This window comes from Urocampus carinirostris, chromosome 10 (genome assembly GCF_059441175.1).
Source record: "Urocampus carinirostris isolate Australia breed hairy pipefish chromosome 10, RoL_Ucar_1.0, whole genome shotgun sequence".
In the NCBI taxonomy this organism is placed as follows: domain Eukaryota; kingdom Metazoa; phylum Chordata; class Actinopteri; order Syngnathiformes; family Syngnathidae; genus Urocampus; species Urocampus carinirostris.
In genome coordinates, this window is record NC_142358.1 from 5,560,478 (window position 1) to 5,578,208 (window position 17,731).

A 17,731-nucleotide genomic window follows, 5' to 3' on the forward strand; every position below is an offset into this window, starting at 1 on the left:
GCTAACCTGCTTATTTGGGGTATTAGGGGTTCAGTGTCTTACCCAAGGACACTTCGACATGAAACACTGAGGAGCCGGGAATCGAACCTGCGATCTCTTGATCCCAAGACGAGCTCTCTAACTCCTGAGCTACTGCTGCCCCAAAAATGAAAAGATCTACATTTATATAGCGCTTTTCATGTCGAGACTTCCCAAAGCGCTTTAAAGCGTGCTTCACATTTCCCAATAGCGGCCGTGCAGCCATGTAAGGCACTAACCTGCTTATTGGGGGCATTAGGGGTTCAGTGTCTTACCCAAGGACACTTCGACATGTAACACAGAGGAGCCGGGATTCGAACTGCGATCTCTTGAAGACAAATTAGGTTTTTCATTTACATTTTTAAGAATTCAATTACAATTATTATTATTATTATTAGTAATTAACTTGAAGAGTGCTGTAAATCTTTATCAGATTATTCAACTATGACGACGAGTTATTCCAGCCACATTATTTAATGTAGCCTTTTTTTATATTTAAGAGACTCGAAGTGACAAAACTACACCAAATTTCTTCACATTTATGTTCAAAAAGAAAGAAAAAAGGAAGGAAAAAGAAAAAAAAGAAAAAAAATGAAGACAAGAAAAAAAGGAATAAAAAAGGAAAAGAATGGGAGAAGACAGAAAAAAATTAAAAAGTATAACATAAAAAAAGAAAGAAAAGTACAAGAGAAAAGAAATAGGGAAATAAAAGTAAATAAAAAAAGGAAAGAAGAGAGGAAAAAAAGAGAAAAGGCACAATACAATACAATAAAAAGGGAAATAAATTTTGGGGCTTTCTGGGGTACCTCTTGTCAGCTCCCTCTAGTTTAGACTCATGTTATTTCAAATAAAAACACATTTCTCAGCCTATAAGTATTTCGAAAAACGCATATTGATAGTGGAATTCAGGGCAGCACAGCGGCGCATTGGTTAGCATGTGAGCGGCACAGTTCTGAGGTCATGAGATCGAACCTTCCTGTGTGGAGTTTGCATGTTCTCCCCGTGCTTGCGTGGGTTTCCTCCGGGCATTCCGGTTTCCTCTCACAATCCAAAAACTTGCATGCCAGGTTAATTGGCCGCTCCAAATTATCCCTGGGTGTGAATGAGCAGGTAATTTGTCTGTCATAGTGTGCCCTGCGACTGGCTGGCAACCAGTTCAGGGTGTTCCCTGCCCACTGCCCGAAGATAGCTGGGATGGGCTCCAGTACCCCCGCGACCCTACTGAGGATAAGCGGTGCAGATGATGGATGGATGGATGGATATTGTAATTCTTGTATTCCTGTTTTTTATTCAAATGAATATTGTTTTTTTGTTTAATTCAGTTTTTAACACCCGAAGGCACTAAATAATAAACTTTAGGCAAAAACAACCTAAACATTGAATATTTTTACCTTCGTTGGAATTCAGCGACTTAAGCGGGGTCACACCCGTGAGATCGTGAGGTAGCCGAGTTGGGCGGGGGGCCTTCATGGGGGCTGGGCCAGATACCAGGGTGTCCTCGGATTTGTCTGATGCAGGGATGTCTGGAAGGGTGGCGCCTTCGTGTTCTGAGGAATGCGAGGACAGCGAATCTGTGCTGCCTGTTGGCGTGCTAGCCAGACTGCTGCTGCCCCCATCGCCTGTGCAGGGACCAGGAGGGGGCAAACACAGTTTTCCTTAAAATCAGACTCTTTCAATTAAGGATGGCTGATATCTCCAAGGAAGTATGACGCATGCTCATGACTTCATACCTGTCAACTTTTATGGTTTACCTATATTTTACACTTTCTTATAATTTCAAACACAAAATATACTGCAATGGGGAAAGAACTAAGAAACTGCTGAAATAATTTATTTAGAAAATAAAACATAATACAAATTGCTTACACCAATTATGTTTGTTTTTATTATACATAGTCTGTTTCGCAGAGAGTAAGTGGGTGTTGCGTTGTGTCTGTAAGATTTATTATCACTTAATAAGAAGAACTAAAATCATTAAAACTGGTGTGTGCAGGTTCAAAATATTCTACTTGCTGACACCATCTACTGGCTGAAATAATCATTGCAGCTCATTTTGTTGCATGTCAAAACTATGTGAAATTCTTAGATGCGGTAAAAAAAAATTCTGATTTTGGGTGTTTGGCTTGGCATTTGGACTGTGTTTGAAACAGTCTTTCTCTTACCTTCACTATTTAATAACACATTAAATAATGTAATACATGCTGAAAAATGAAATGATCAATTTGTAGAAAATATTTTTCACCTGTGATTTGTTACCTATTAAAATAAGCAAAAAAGAGAGATAATACCTAATAATAATAAATATATTAAAAATAACTAAATATATGAGAAATAAAATCTAAAAAATAACAGTGATGTGCAGGATTATTACATTTTTGGGGGGGTGGAGCAAATATAATTGATCACTATGGGCCAAAACAAACAAATATTAGTACTCACTTTCCGCATCAGCCAGGCAGAGGGCGGGCTTGTAAAGGCCGCGATGCTTTCGAGGACCATTGGACAAACAGACGGCTCTGCTTCTTCGGGAACCAGGTCGGCTGGGAGGCTGCACCACGTTGGGGTCTGGAGGGTTCTGGAAGATCTGCAGATTGTGCAATTATTTAAACTGAGTCTTTGTGAAATACAGTAGACCCCTGGGATACAGCGCCCCCACCTTATACTGTTTTTTTCTGCCCCGCTTGACGTGATTTCTTTCCAAACAATACAACATCAACAATAAGTTATTTGGCAGAGCAGTTACCATATGGAGTAACTCTGCGTTTCAATTTTTTCCCATATTTTCCTGTATATAAATTGCATTGGATTATAAAGCGTGCTTTCAAATCTCTGGCTAATTTGTTTTTTTAGGTGCGCCTTAAAGGCCGGAAAATACGGTATATTCGTTTATAACGTTGAATCCTCGACACGCATTATAGACATAAGGAGTACATATAATATAACATTCTTATTTTAATGCGTCTATCTGGAGTACCAAAGGGTTTGGAACACATTACCATCGGTTTTCATCCGCCTCTGTACACCAATTTCACTACCCGATCCCCACCTCAGAAAGCCATGCCATATCCCAGGGTGTACTGTAGTTTTCCATTTTTTTTTGGTCTTACTTTGTTGAAATTCTCAATAAGAATTTCCATAACGATATTCTGGAACTTGATGTTCATCATAGCCGCCACCGTCTCCTCTTGCGAACGCATTAGCGTGGGCCCAAAAATGACGCCCAGGTTGGATACCGTCATCATGTTTGACTGACTTTGCTTGGACACGCTAAAAGTAAGTAGCCAGAAACAACTTAGTATTATTACTTAATAACTGGAAAATATTTTGCATCTGATTATTATTCTATGTTGTTTTCTGTGCTAAAGCCAGGGTTTCCCCAAGATTTTTCCATTCAAATGTAAGACTTTTTGAAACTTTTTTGACACAAGACCACATCTAGTGAAATTTGAGACCAGTCTCGCATCGATCCTGGCACACAGATGCAGGAGGCAGGCGCCGAGTTATGGCAGGACTGGGCGCTCGATGCCACCCACCTGCTCACGATGGGGACGTTAAGTTGAGGCCTGGACTAAGGTAGAGACTGAGGCGGCCGTGCCCACGCGAGGGTTGGTTAGGGCATTAGCTGGGTGACCTCTCCTATTCATTCTCAGTTACAGCCTCAACCCAATTCTACTTTTAATCATTCAATCACAATGGTTTAAACTTAAACTTTCCCCACTTCAACGTAATGCTGCATTTCCAAAAAGGGGGAGATCTATATTTCCCGATTGACACATTGCATTTATCAGTCAGCGATCGACACAACGTTAAATTTTGTTAGTTTACTTATCATACATTATTACAGACGGATAAGACAATGGAAAATTAAGACATTAAAGAGTTAAATTTAAGGATTAAAAATATAAAACCTTTTTAATGCCTTCATTTGCAGATATCAAATTTAAGAACTTTTCAATTTTAAGACCTTGGGGGAACCCTGTGAAGCTGGCGATACATTCAAAGTGTAAAATTGGCACAATCTTTTTACAAGCTGAAAATTGACTTCTTCAATGTAGAAAACTAGCTTCTTAGTCAAAGACTTGCTTCTTAGTCAAAAACTAGCGTAAACATTTATTAAACTTGAAAATGAACTCCTTTTGTATAAATAATTTGCTTCTACATCAACTTTTTTTTCTAAGCACAAAATTGTCTTTCTCTATATAGAAAATTAGTTTTAACATCAAAAACTAGCATCATCCTTTTTCTAAACTGCAAATTTAATTCTATGAAGAAAACTAGCTTCTACATAAACAGAGTGCCATCATTTTTATAGGCTGAAAATTTACTTCTATACTGAAAACTAGCTGGATTTATCAATAAAAGAGGTCAGCATCATACGTGACGAGGTGTGTGATGAGCATCTCCAGCATCTGTTTGTTTCGCTCAGGGAGCTTGTGGACCAAAGAATGAACGGCGCACACTCTGTAGTTTTGGTCATCTGATTCTGGGAAGGAAAAAAAATACTCCTAACATTAAGATAGAAGTCACAATATCTTAAAATGGAGCTTGAGTGTGCGCACTAGAAGAAGACACACTAAAAAAGCTTAAAGGACACCACCTAACCAAACTTCTGTATTTTCTTGCGTAAGCAAGGATGAATTCCACCGAGCGACACGACATGAAAGTTGGTGTAAATCTGCGCGAGCAACAACAAAAGACCCAGCCAGCTGGATACATACAGAGCGGCTGAAAAGACCAATTAGCTAGAGTTGGTCAGAGCAATGCTTTTAATGCATTACTAGCTTGAGGAAGCGAGTGACACTGAAGGACAAAGCAGGAGCAGCTAACAATATCAATAGCATCTAGTGGCGAGCCATAACATGCAGTTTGGATAGATAGATAGATAGATAGATAGATAGATAGATAGATAGATAGATAGATAGATAGATAGATAGATAGATAGATAGATAGATAGATAGATAGATAGATAGATAGATAGATAGATAGATAGATAGATAGATAGATAGATACTTTATTCATCCCCGAAGGGAAATTCACATTTCCAGCAGCATCCCTGAGCTGAGAACAATACAATAATAAAGCAAAAAGAATTCAGTGACTATCAAGAGTGATTGGAGAAGAAAATAGTGGAAAAAAATGTGATGGATGCCGGAATCACGGAAATTGGCAATGTTCAGTTGCATAACGAGTTGTGAAAGGAGACTGACACTGAAGGATGAAACAGGGGCAGCTAACAATAACAGTAGCAGCCAAATAAAGTATTTTACACAAATAGGGCTCACTATATACTGTAATACACACTAGAGCTTTAAAAGACGACGTAATTTTATGATAAGGCACTGGCTCCATGAGTGAAAATGTCATCAATTTAACATTTGTGTTGCTGGATTGCCGCTTTCTTGAACTTACTGGCAGCCATGATGAATTCTTTATGCAACTTAAAGGTCATTAGCGGCTCAGAGAGACATCTGAAAATTAATTTAAAAGAAAAACAATGTTTGTCATTTATTTGCAAATGCAAAAGAGATGGGAGGGGAAGGGGGACGGGGCTGACCGGAGGAAATTCTTCAGGCCGCTGGTGATGGTCTTATTGTCCCACGTCTCAGGATCCAGTTCCAGGTCTGGGGGGGCCTTGGAAGCTTCCGAAAATAAAATTTACAGGATGTCATGCCTCTGGTAATGACAACTGAAGAATTAAATAGATCCTCCAAAATATTGTAAGTAGACCAAAAATATGTATGGAATTAAGGTCCTCAAAAAGAGTGTCCACAAAAACTAAGTCAATTTAGATAAATTGATTACCTATACCTTATGGACTTTTGGAATAATACAATAGAACACATACATGCAAATCTCTCTCTCTCTCCCTCTCTCTCTCTATGTATATAGATATAGATATGAAAATAAATATATTCAGTGGAGAAAATAAGTATTTGAACACCCTGCTATTTTGCTATTCGTCTCACTTAGAAATCATGGAGGGGTCTGAAATTTTCATCGTAGGTGCATGTCCACTGTGAGAGGGATAAACTAAAATGAAAAATCGAGCAATCACAATGCATGATTTCTTAACGATTTATTTGTGTGATATAGCTGCAAATAAGTATATGAACACCTGAGAAAAATCATGTTAATATTTGGTACATTAGCCTTTGTTTGCTATTACAGATGTCAAACGTTTCCTGTAGTCTTTTACCGGGTTTGCATATACTGCAGGAGGGATCTTAGCCCACTTCTCCTCACAAAGCTTCAGTCAGGTTTCTGGGCTGTCGCTGAGAAACACAGAGTTTGAGCTCACTCCAAAGATTTTTGATTGGGTTCAGGTCTGGAGACTGGCTGGGCCATGCTAAAACCTTGATATGCTTCCTTCAGAGCCACTCCTTGGTTTTACTGGCTGCGTGCTTTGGGTTGTTGTTGTGTTGGTTCCCCAAAATCTTGCAATACATGGCCCCATTCATCCTCTCTTTAATGCAGTGCACTCGTTCCGTACCATGTGCAGAAAAACATCCCCAAAGAATGTTTCTACCACCCCCATGCTTCACAGTAGGGATGTTGTTCTTCGGATTGTACTCTTCAGCCTTCTTCCTCCAAACACGCATAGTGGAATTATGACCAAAAAGTTCTATTTTGGCCTCATTTGACAACGAAACTTTCTTCTATGACTCCTCTGTATCATCCAAATGGTCATATGCAAACTCAAGACGGCATGCGCTGGTTTATGCAGGGGAATCTTTTGTGCCATGCATGATTTCAAATCATGATGTCTTAGTGTATTACCTACAGTAACCTTGGAACCTTGGTCCCAGCTCTTTTCAGGTCATTGACCAACTCCTGTCGTGTAGTTCCGGGCTGATTCCTCATCTTTCTTAGAATGATTGAGACCCCACGGGTGATATCTTGCATGGGGCTCCACTCCGATTGAGATTGTCTGCCATGTTTAGCTTGTTCCATTTTCTAATGATTGCTCCAACAGTGGACCTTTTTTCACCAAGCTGCTTGGCAATAGCTCCGTAGCCCTTTCCCGCCTTGTGGAGGTGTAAAATTTTGTCTCTGGTGTTTTTGGACAGCTCTTTGCCATGTTACAAGTGAAAGTCTAACTGATTGCATAGAGGACAGGTGTCTTTACGCAGCTCACGACCTCATACAGGTGCATCTGATTCAGGATGACACATGGAGAATTCTAGATGATACACAAGTGTTCAAATACGTATTTGCAGCTGTATCACACAAATAAATCGTTAAAAAAATGCATTGTGATTTATGGATTTTTCTTTTTAGTTATTCTCTCTCACAGTGGGCATGCACCAAAGATGAAAATTTCAGACCACTCCATGATTTCTAAGTGGGATTAGCAAATAAGCTAGGTGTTAAAAAACTTATTTTCTTCACTGTACGTATATATATATATATATACACACACACACACACACACACACACACACACACACACACACAAACACACACACACACAAACACACACACACACACACATGTACGCGTACACACACACACACACACAAACACACACACACAAGCACACAAACACAAGCACGCACACACAAACACACACACACACATGTATATATAGGTACACGCACACACACACACACACACAGACGTATTTATACGTACACACACATACGTATATTTACGTATACACACACACATCCATATATACACACACACACACACACACACACACACACACACACACACACACACACACACACGTATGTATATATACGTACACACACATGCACACACAGACACACATACATATACAGTATATACATATACACACACACGCACACACACACACACACACACACACACACACATACATATATATATACGTATACACACACTCACGTACAAAATGCTGCAGTGAGGCTTTTAAGTTTGATCACATCACCCCGATTTCAGCTAACTTGCATTGGCTCCCTGTTAGCTTAACATGTGATTTTAAGGTTCTGTTGGTGTTATACAAAATCTATGTTCCGGTCCGGAGCCTTCGCTCTGAAAACGCTGGTCTACTAGTGATCCCAAGAGCCAAGAAGAGATCCGCGGGTTCGAGAGCATTCTCCATTCGGGCCCAGATGTTGTGGAAAGTTCATCCCTCTGAGATTCGATCTGCAACCTCGGTGGAAATGTTTAAATCTAAGCTTAAAACACACTTCTATTCTATCACATATGAATAACCTATATTTTATGTTGACAATATGTGTATTATTTGCCCTCATGTAGGTTTTAGATGAGGGGATGGTGTCATAATAGTCTGTAGTTTGCAATAGTCTTTGATCTGTGCAGCCCTTTGAGACTCTTTGTGATTAGGGCTATACAAATAAACATGACTTGACTTGACTTACGTACAGCACGACTTGATGTTGCGACTGTATAAAGACGGCTTCCCGTTTCTACTTACAAAAAGCGGTGGACATCAGCCTTTGCACTTTGGAGTTCACGCCTCCGATCCGGTACAGCCCCATCGTATTTAAACCTGCAAGACGGTCAAAGTCAGGAAAAATGATTCCATATCGATCACGACTCCACTCAACTCGACTGACCTCTGCTCTCCACCAGCTCAATACACTTCCTCACAAAGTTGAATCCGGCCTCGTTAAGAAAAGCTGGGAAAGTATACCACGCTTGATTTATTTACATAAAACACTTTGAATACGGACACTGAATAAATTAGCAGTGCGAGCCATGGGAAGGATTTAAAGTCACACTTACTCTCTTCTTTCTTGCTCAGGATTGCAGGCAGGTTGTAAATCTAGACAAGAAGGAAAAGCAAAGAAACTAATGTAAAATTAGTAGTGGGACCTATCGTTAAAAAAAGGGTTTGATTATTTATTTGAACGCCGCCTACTGAATGCTTAGATTTATTGTACTATTTTCTTTTGCATACAATTGAGTTACCCATTCTTGTAAGTTGCTAATAACTATTTTATTTCTCATTCTAATAGTTATTAATTAATTAACCTTATATGTGTTAGTAATTAAAAAAATGAATAAACAGACTTTTTTGTAATGATCCAGTCCCTTTAGAATTTTTGTGAATAAGGGCTATACAAAACAACTGACATTTAAAACGTATTTCACTTTAAATATTTTATACAATTATAAATATACAAATGGGATTCATTCATTATAATGAAATGTCCAATGTAAAAATTGGGAGAAATGTAATTCAAAATGCAAAAATAACAAACTTTTCAATCACATTTTTGCTCAACTAGTAAATTGTTCTGTTAAATTTTTTTACGGTATTGTTTTACGTGTATTATTAATATGAGAACATTTTTTTCAATTTCAGATTATTTTCCTCATTTTATAATTTATTTTAGTGAAATATTTTAAGTCATTACAAATGTAAAAACATGATTTCCTTTTAAGATTTCACATATATTTTGAAAACAACTATTTTAGTTCAAGAAAACATGAGAACAAATCAGATGATCTTTTATTATTTTACTTTAGGTACGTATGGAGTAAAAAAAAGAAAAATAATGTAAAACGAGCAAAATTGCTTAACTTAAAGATAATTTTGCTCAGTTTGAATTTGTTTTTTCTTATGATTCATTGTAAGTGTTATCTTTACTTATTAAAAATATGAGAATATTCATTTTACATTCCAGAATATTGTTCCTCTTTTAAGATTAAGAAAAACTTTTAGAAAAACAAAATAAAAATTTGGTAAAAGAAGAGGGAAAAAGGCATTTGCAAAATGATTTAAAAATTGGATAAAAAAAATGAGCAAAATGATTTGCTATTGGAACAAGAAACCTTATTATTTTATTTAAATTTTGCAGAATACAAATACAGAAAAATTTGAAAACGGATGGAAAACGAATGCAAAATCCCATAACAATTTAATCCTCAATTATCTATTTAGATATTTCCATGTATTTTTTACACAGCATTTACAACTCACGGGGTCATTTAATGAGCTTTAAAATTGTAACGTTTAGAAATTGAATAACTACGAGGCAAGCAAGCTGTCATTTACAAAAGAAACACAAGAGAGTGCCAGTGGACCATGATATAATTTAAATTGCTTTCATTGTCAATTATAACGACCAAGTGAAGATTGTTTTCAACGAAATAATTCGTGGCCCTCCAAGATAAACACGTTAAATAAAATAAAAATATGAGAAAAAATAATGTTAAGATAACAATGGAATCCCCCTACCGGTTCTTTTCCATCCATGGCCTCTAGCCACAACCTCCTGTTGGACTCAGACAGCGCCTGCAGCGTCATGATGCCATGCCTGCATGAAAAAAAAATAAGAAAATAAAATTAAGTATGACGTCATGGTCACGAATGGATGTTGAAATGTGAGCAAATGGAGCTTGCCAGTGCTTCCCATTCCCACTCTTGATTCAAAGCTGCAAAACCTATTCACCAGCGCACACCCGCCATGCATCGCCGTTTTTTTTTTGTTATTAAAAAAAGCACGGTGATTAATTGATTCATAGGTGAGTCAAATTCAAAATAATTAAATAAGAGAACTACATTATTTTAATGATATTTAATAGTAGAATTTTAAAAGTAATATCAGTAAGATTTAATTACCTTTTAAATAAAATGTCATCCACTTTTTAAAATGTTTTTCTGCAACATTACACCACTTTTTCTCATCTGAAGTAAATAATAAGAAAAAATAAAATAAAATAATATATAGATTTAATTAATATAACAGTTCAAGACGACAACTGTAGTGAATTGATACAATAAAAATAAAAAATATAAAAAAAACAATATGATAGTATCATATGATAAGGATGATAAAATGATAAACTAATAAAAAATAAGACTTTCAAAAAGGTGATTTTATGCTTGTAAGATTGACTTGTTAGCTTCAATAAAAATAAAATAAATAATACAATAATCAATAAAAACAATCAAAAATATTTTTATAAGAATGTAATAAATGCAATATATAATAATGTCATATAATAATGACATAATAATAATAATTATTATTATTTATACATATTATGAATCCTTGTTTTTTTGTATGTCTGATTATAAACAGTGTTGAAATCAGTATTAGCCTGAAAACAATGAAATCCCAAATAAAATGAAATACACATGAAATAAAAATTAAAATAAAGACTAAATAATAATCATAATAAAACTGCACTTATTGAAATATTTGATTTTAACAAGTACACCAAAATGCTGTAGAACAAAAGCACATGCACATAGTTGCAGAGAAAAGATATGCAAATCATAAGTTAATGGTTACACGCAAACACAATGCACATGCAACTCACGTACCGGACTTTATAGTACAACCGAAGCGGCCTGAAAAGAGTTCCGCGGCAGACGCAGTTTCTACCTCGACATCAGGACAGAAAAAAAGGACAGGAAAAACAAGCTGGGAACAGGTTTAAAACAACCAGGTTAGAGTAATCCCTCACTTCTTTCCAAAAATATTTGTGAGATTGTGATTCATGCCATAATCACATCTCGGCTGGACCACTGCAATGCACTGTATTAAAACGCTGCTGCTAGACTTTTAACCGGCACACCGAAGTAGAGCATATTACACTGGTTCTGGCTTCACTGGCTGCCCATGCATTACAGAGTTCATTTTAAGATTATTTTATTTGTTCCTAAATGTTTAATTTGCTTTGCCCCTGCTTACCTCAGTGACCTTTTCACTGTCATGTTCCTGCTTGGTGCCTCCTGTCAGCCGATCAGCTGCTGCTGGAGGTACCGAGGTCTAAGAGGAAGCTTAGAGGGGACACATCCTTTTCTGTTACTGCTTCCAAACTTTGGAAGAGATTGCCCTTGCACATCAGACATTTTTAAAACTAGCCTTAATTTTTTGGGGGGGCTTTTGACTCAACACGAGACTTTGTTCCTTTTTTATTATTTGATTATTTTTTTTTATACTTTTTAAGTGTCTTCACGATTTCACGGTTATTTAAGTTTTTTTTGTCACCTATGTTTTATATGTGTAGATCACTTTGTCTTCAGTTTTAAAGGGCTTTATAAATAAAGTTAAGTTAAGAAAGATGCATTATTGAGTTTTTACTAAAAAAAAATAAAAATAAAAATTGCAGTCGGAAGAGTTCAATCTGATACACTAAAACACAAACTGGCACTTCAATGCCCTAACGTGTGGTCAAGTCAAGTCAGGTCAAGGTAAAATCATGTTTATTTGTCTAGGGCAAGGAAAGCAACAGTCACAATCAACAAAACCGTTTGGTAAAGAGGATAAACTCAGATCTACAAAATCCAGGGAGCTGCAGAAGGCCACATCTCAGACTCGTAATTTGGCAGCTTCATCACCAAACTGTCACCACCAAAACATGAAGTACTATTGTCATTTATTGGCAAAAAAATGATCTTAATACAAATCCATCCACAATCGGGAGTCAGGACAATAATAGCTCTGTTGTGGGCCACAACTCACACCGGGAACTTCCTTGGTTCGGCACCTAACCGTTCTGAAACACTAAATCATGAAATAGTATTGCCCTCTTGTGGCTAAAAATGACCTTAAGAAAACTGCATCCACATTCAGGATAATAGTAATGCTGCTGTGTGTCCAACAGATATTTCTGAAAGACCAATACACGAAACACTTATTGCCATCTAGTGGCAAGAGAATTACCAATATTGTCAAGGATTATTGTTTAAAAGAAAAGGTAAGGGGGATTCATGCCAGACTCAAAGAAAGATGAAAACATGGAAACCTTGGAGGATGTTAACTCTAGTCTCTGCTGGGACACGACCAGTTAATCGAGTAAATCGGAACCACATATTCGGAGTTATGTCTTCAGAAAAGAAGTTAGAAGGATTTTCATTTTTTTCCTGCCCTATCACAGACCTTTCCACCACCTCCACGTCGAAGCAGAAGCGCTTGTCAATGGAGTCCGTCTTCCTCCGGATGCAGGACTTCAGTTTAAACATCTCGGGCTGGTTTGGCACCAAACCGTTCTGAAAAAAAAGGAATGCAAAAACAAATGCATTTTAAAAAAGGAGAAGTATCTGGTAAAGAAACACAAAAAAAATCGGTTATATTGAAATTTAATAATTAGCTAAAAGAACAAAACCAAACAGTTCTAGAACACCAAAACATAAGAGACTAGTGCCATCTAGTGGCAATAAAACGATTGTAGTACTGTACAAACATTAAAATAATCACCGGTACATAAAAAACACGTAGCTAAGTCGAATAAGCTAAAGACAATTGTATACTATAAATTAAGTTCTTCTAAAAATTCAATAAAGAAACAAATAAATATGTGAATGAATAAGAAAAAAAAAAAAAATGAAAACATAAATCTTGAGCAATTAGCAGTTTTCCTTTGGAAATTTTAAGGATTATCTTTGAACTGATTATTTCTATTCAGTTCCAAGTAAAATTAATAAAAACCTCTGAGATCATTTTGCTCATTTTAATCCTTTATCTGGGTAAAAAATAACAAGAGAGGGTGTCAGTTTTATATTATTTAAATTATATTATTACTGTTTTTATTACGTTTTCCCTAACAAACTAGACCAATACTTCTAAACATTCTACAAGTGCCTCCAATACTTAAATTCATTGGCCAAGAAACAAATATATCACTCATTTCTCTCAAGTAGCATTGTCTAAGCTGTAACTGTGACCAAATGTGTGGCGGTTATTGGCCCAATAATTATTGTGCGTCCCTATAATTTAGTGTACCTGTTTATTAGCCGACTTGTCGGTATTTCTCATGGTTAAAGTTTTGCTGCTTTTTTCATACGTGCAGTAATGTCTCGCCCATGTGCAGCCCAGGGGACCTAAAACACAACAACAAAATCATCTTCACACATTTCCAACCAAAATAAATTATAACACACATTATCTTACATTTCCTGGTTAGCTAAGCTGCTGTCATTTCAGGAAAAAACAGTATAAATAGTTTATTTTGAGATATGTTACCTCCTACAATTATTCATGATTGTCTAATTCCTTTATTTATAACTTTTTCATTATTTCAGTTATTTCTAAACATTCGGGGGATAAGGTCTCTAACACTTCAAGGGAAATAAATCATAAATGAGGTGCGTTAACAAGCCCATTGCTGAGTGCCAGGGCATAGGTGGAAGATATCATCAAGCAAACTCAAACTCCCATCCCTGTTAAACAAAATAGTATACTACTGATTTTCTCAGGCAAACGTTTAGCGGCTTGACTAAGATTTCTCCAAGAATGTTGAGGCTATCATCATAAGGACACGGCTTTATTCAACAGTGGCACACCATTCAAGTTTACTTTTGTCATAGATTTACAATCAGCTCTGTATAACTTATTTGTGCCCGGAATATTCTGTTATAAAACAATTTGCTCTCTTTGACTGACTGTTATGATGTAAAAACTCACGTTTCTCCTGCACGTAGAGGAACCCCTCCATGCTCCAGCGTCCCGGAGCTTTGTAGTCTTGGTCAGCAGATCGGATCCTCTGCATCAGTTTTTCCACTTCCTGCTTGGTGCTTAGAAAGTTGTTGCGCGTCTGCCATGGAGAACATTACTGTGACTGAAGTAAAAGTTAATGTAATTTTAAATGTAGATATATATTTCTGGACGAATTAGAACAGAAAAAATACACAAGGACCCCAAGATACGGCAACCCCACCCTATGACATTTTCCACTTTCAGTGAAGTATGACGGTTTTTTTCAGCCCATCTTTAGGTCATTTTCCTCACTATACAACATCAATTGCAAATTATTGTGTGGGCACATCAAAACTCAAATTTTGCGGAGTTTGTACGTATTATAGGTTACGTCTCTGAAATGTCTTTCATAAAAAAATGTTAGTTTGGTATTGGTTTGCGCATCATAAAAAAATCTGATATGCTTTTGGGTAAACTACTTCCCATGATGCATTTCCATTGATGCAGATCAAAAAGTTGTGTGTGATATAATTCTGCATTTTTGTCGTGTATTTATTCACTATATATTCCAAGGCTTGCAGTGATACTAAGAAAGAAGCAAAAACCCGATAACTATGAAAGCATAGTTTGTGATCATCAAGAAATACAAAGAAATATTAATAAATACGGAGAAGACACACAAATGTCTACCCTCGCTAAGTTGCATGGAAGTAACCAATCAATGATCAAGACTATTGTTATAAATAAGGAGGCATAGACTTCTCCGGGCAACACAATCCTCACGAGTGGAAGTATTCGAATCGGTTTTTATTTTAAGCCGCCGTCTCTTCTCCCCTCCGCATCAACCCAACAACACTACTGTACTAGGTTAAGTCAAATCAAACGTAAATACAATTTCATTTCCATTAGATGTATAGTTATTTCTAAACACGTATGTTACACACAGGCAGTTTAATACATTTGTTATTTTTGTGTTTTTATCTGGTGTACCAGGGGTTCAGAAGGTATTAGCGACGCATAAGCATCGGTGTAATTTTATTTTATTGGATAAACCCCTAATCGCAAAAAAAAAAAAAAATTAAAAGAGTTTGAGGCGGTTTGCACAATCATTTTGGTGAATTACCGCCCCGCATTTATTGTCATTGATTTCCACATGGCGAAAAATTGTATACAACTATTATTAGTCGCAAAATGCATTTCTATTAGCACCGGTACGGTTTTAGGATAAGCCTAAACTTGTTTTTGTGTGAGAATTTAAAGACTCAAAATGATACACTTAAAAACACAATTCAAATGAACGTGAAGGAGGTTCATCATACAAGCGAAAAGAGTATTTGTAGAACTCGCTCAGCGCCACCGACTGCATTGTGTCATAGTGTGGAGCAGTGGTGCTGATGCAGCCTTGCAGAGTTATCGTTCCTCCACTTCAACCCCCCAAGCCCGACGGGGCATTCACAGCCAGTGTGAAATGTCAACGCCACGGATGCTGCGTCAGGCTCATTTCCAGAAGCCGAGCTACTACTGCTGTAGAAAGCAACTCGCTGTTCTTTGACTCTTAACCTTTCTCTTATTTTGTTTAATTAAGGGCAGAATATATCAAAGGGGACATTTTATGGAAAAATTGACTTTTGAAAAACGCTTGCTCAGGTGAACAGTTGATTTTGAAGTGTTGAATCCATGAGTGAAAATACAATAACTGCTTTAACATTTTTTTATGGATGTTTAAGTAGGATAAGCATTTTTTAAATTCAATAGTCCAGTAAACAGTGCTTGATACATTCCTACAATTTATCAATACAATAAATTACATTTTCCAGTGTTCCAAAATGGTTGAACTCACTCTAAATGCCCATATCTCATGAATTACTCGATAGAGCTTGAATGTGCTGTCTGAAATTTGCTGACGCCATCTTCTGGCTTAAGGCATCATTGCAGCCAACGACAAGTTGCCAAACGCCAAATGTTACACAAGAAAACTTGAAATGTTTCTACACAAGGTGTGAACATTTGAGGTCCAACGAAAAATGTCATAATTATTGGCCTACACAATGGGGTCAAACATCTTGGAATACCTTGTATATTGTCACTATTGTGAAAATAAAATAGCAATTTTAACCTTTAAACAATGTTTATGTTTTTGGGGCTAGATAATAAATATATTTTGGGAGTTGTCCTTAAAATGAATCCATTTTTAGCAAGTGTTTTGGACAATGTGACTCCATTAACATGTAAACATTTCGTAAAAGCAAACAAAATAAAAAAATTAAGATACCTTTTTTCACGTGACAGTGATACCACATTTGTTATAAAGAAAAGATTTACAGTTTTTGTCAGCTTTGACCAAAATGAAACACCAACGTCATCTCATAGCAAACACATTTCTTCATACTTCAAATTATCTAAATGGGAAAAGCAAAATAATCTTTTGTATAACCATTGCCCAAAATGAAACACCAATGATATTTAGTGGTGCAAATGCCATCAATACAAATGCATCCACACTCAGTAATTTACAATAGAATGGCTTGGATTGTGGAGTTCAATAACTGCTACATTCTCCAATGTTTTTAATTGGAACAAAACAAATGTAGGTTTCTGGACGATGACGGCGGCGCGCATGGACGCACCGGCTCACAGCTCTTGAGCTAATTTTCTATTTTTTGCAGATCTCTTGTCTATTTTGCTATCTTTTCTGGACACATGCTTGGCCAAAAATACCTATAGTCGCGAGGAAATTCTGTGGGTATGTGGGTCTTAATCTAAATTACGACTTTTTTGGCACTTTTTATGCCACCTTTGATAACCCGCAAGAAATTCAAAGGGTTGCGGCATGTTCGTGGGTGGCCAACCAAGTTACGAAGCGGCGGAGACGGCGTAGAGATCGCAAACAAAAGCGGGGAGGTCGCTCGGGCCATGGTGCTAAGCTAAGGGAGTTACATCGGCGGGACTGCAAAGCTGATTTTGGAAATGGCAGAGAAGGACACGATGATGATGGAATTGTGCCTAATTCCACCAATATTTTTTCATCGATCTCACCTGTCAACCGACGCCTGAGACTCAACACGGCCGAACGGCGACATCTTGTGGCGATTTCTACAAAGACTTCAGCTAAGTTCAAAGGTTCAGCACAATTAAAATTTGGTCTCTTACAGTGGCTTGCGAAACTATTCAGCCCCCTTGAACTTTGTGACCGTTTGCCACATTACAGACTTCAAACAGAAAGATATAAAACTGTAATTTCTTGTGAAGAATCAACAATAAGTAGGACACAATATTGACGTGGAACACACTTTATTAGATATTTTAAACTTTTTTAACAAACAAAAAAACGA

The 17,731-nt window shown here is 36.9% G+C and overlaps 1 protein-coding gene across 2 annotated transcripts in view; it reads right to left on the minus strand.

Moving 5' to 3' along the window:
- The window catches only part of arhgap42b (Rho GTPase activating protein 42b), a 131,750-nt gene that overhangs the window by 13,439 nt on the left and 100,580 nt on the right, over nt 1–17,731 (minus strand). Inside the window, exons 9-22 of one of the 2 annotated variants that reach the window (XM_088345562.1) lie at nt 14,388–14,517; nt 13,707–13,804; nt 12,864–12,973; nt 11,303–11,359; nt 10,211–10,289; nt 8,752–8,791; nt 8,583–8,645; nt 8,441–8,515; nt 5,573–5,657; nt 5,428–5,486; nt 4,396–4,501; nt 3,126–3,285; nt 2,458–2,602; nt 1,410–1,637 (exon numbers count right to left, since the gene is read on the minus strand). In XM_088345562.1, coding sequence (XP_088201688.1) covers nt 1,410–1,637; nt 2,458–2,602; nt 3,126–3,285; nt 4,396–4,501; nt 5,428–5,486; nt 5,573–5,657; nt 8,441–8,515; nt 8,583–8,645; nt 8,752–8,791; nt 10,211–10,289; nt 11,303–11,359; nt 12,864–12,973; nt 13,707–13,804; nt 14,388–14,517 — 1,435 coding nt within the window. The remainder of the gene's footprint in view (nt 1–1,409; nt 1,638–2,457; nt 2,603–3,125; nt 3,286–4,395; nt 4,502–5,427; nt 5,487–5,572; nt 5,658–8,440; nt 8,516–8,582; nt 8,646–8,751; nt 8,792–10,210; nt 10,290–11,302; nt 11,360–12,863; nt 12,974–13,706; nt 13,805–14,387; nt 14,518–17,731) is intronic. The other variant, XM_088345563.1, reaches the window with a different exon arrangement.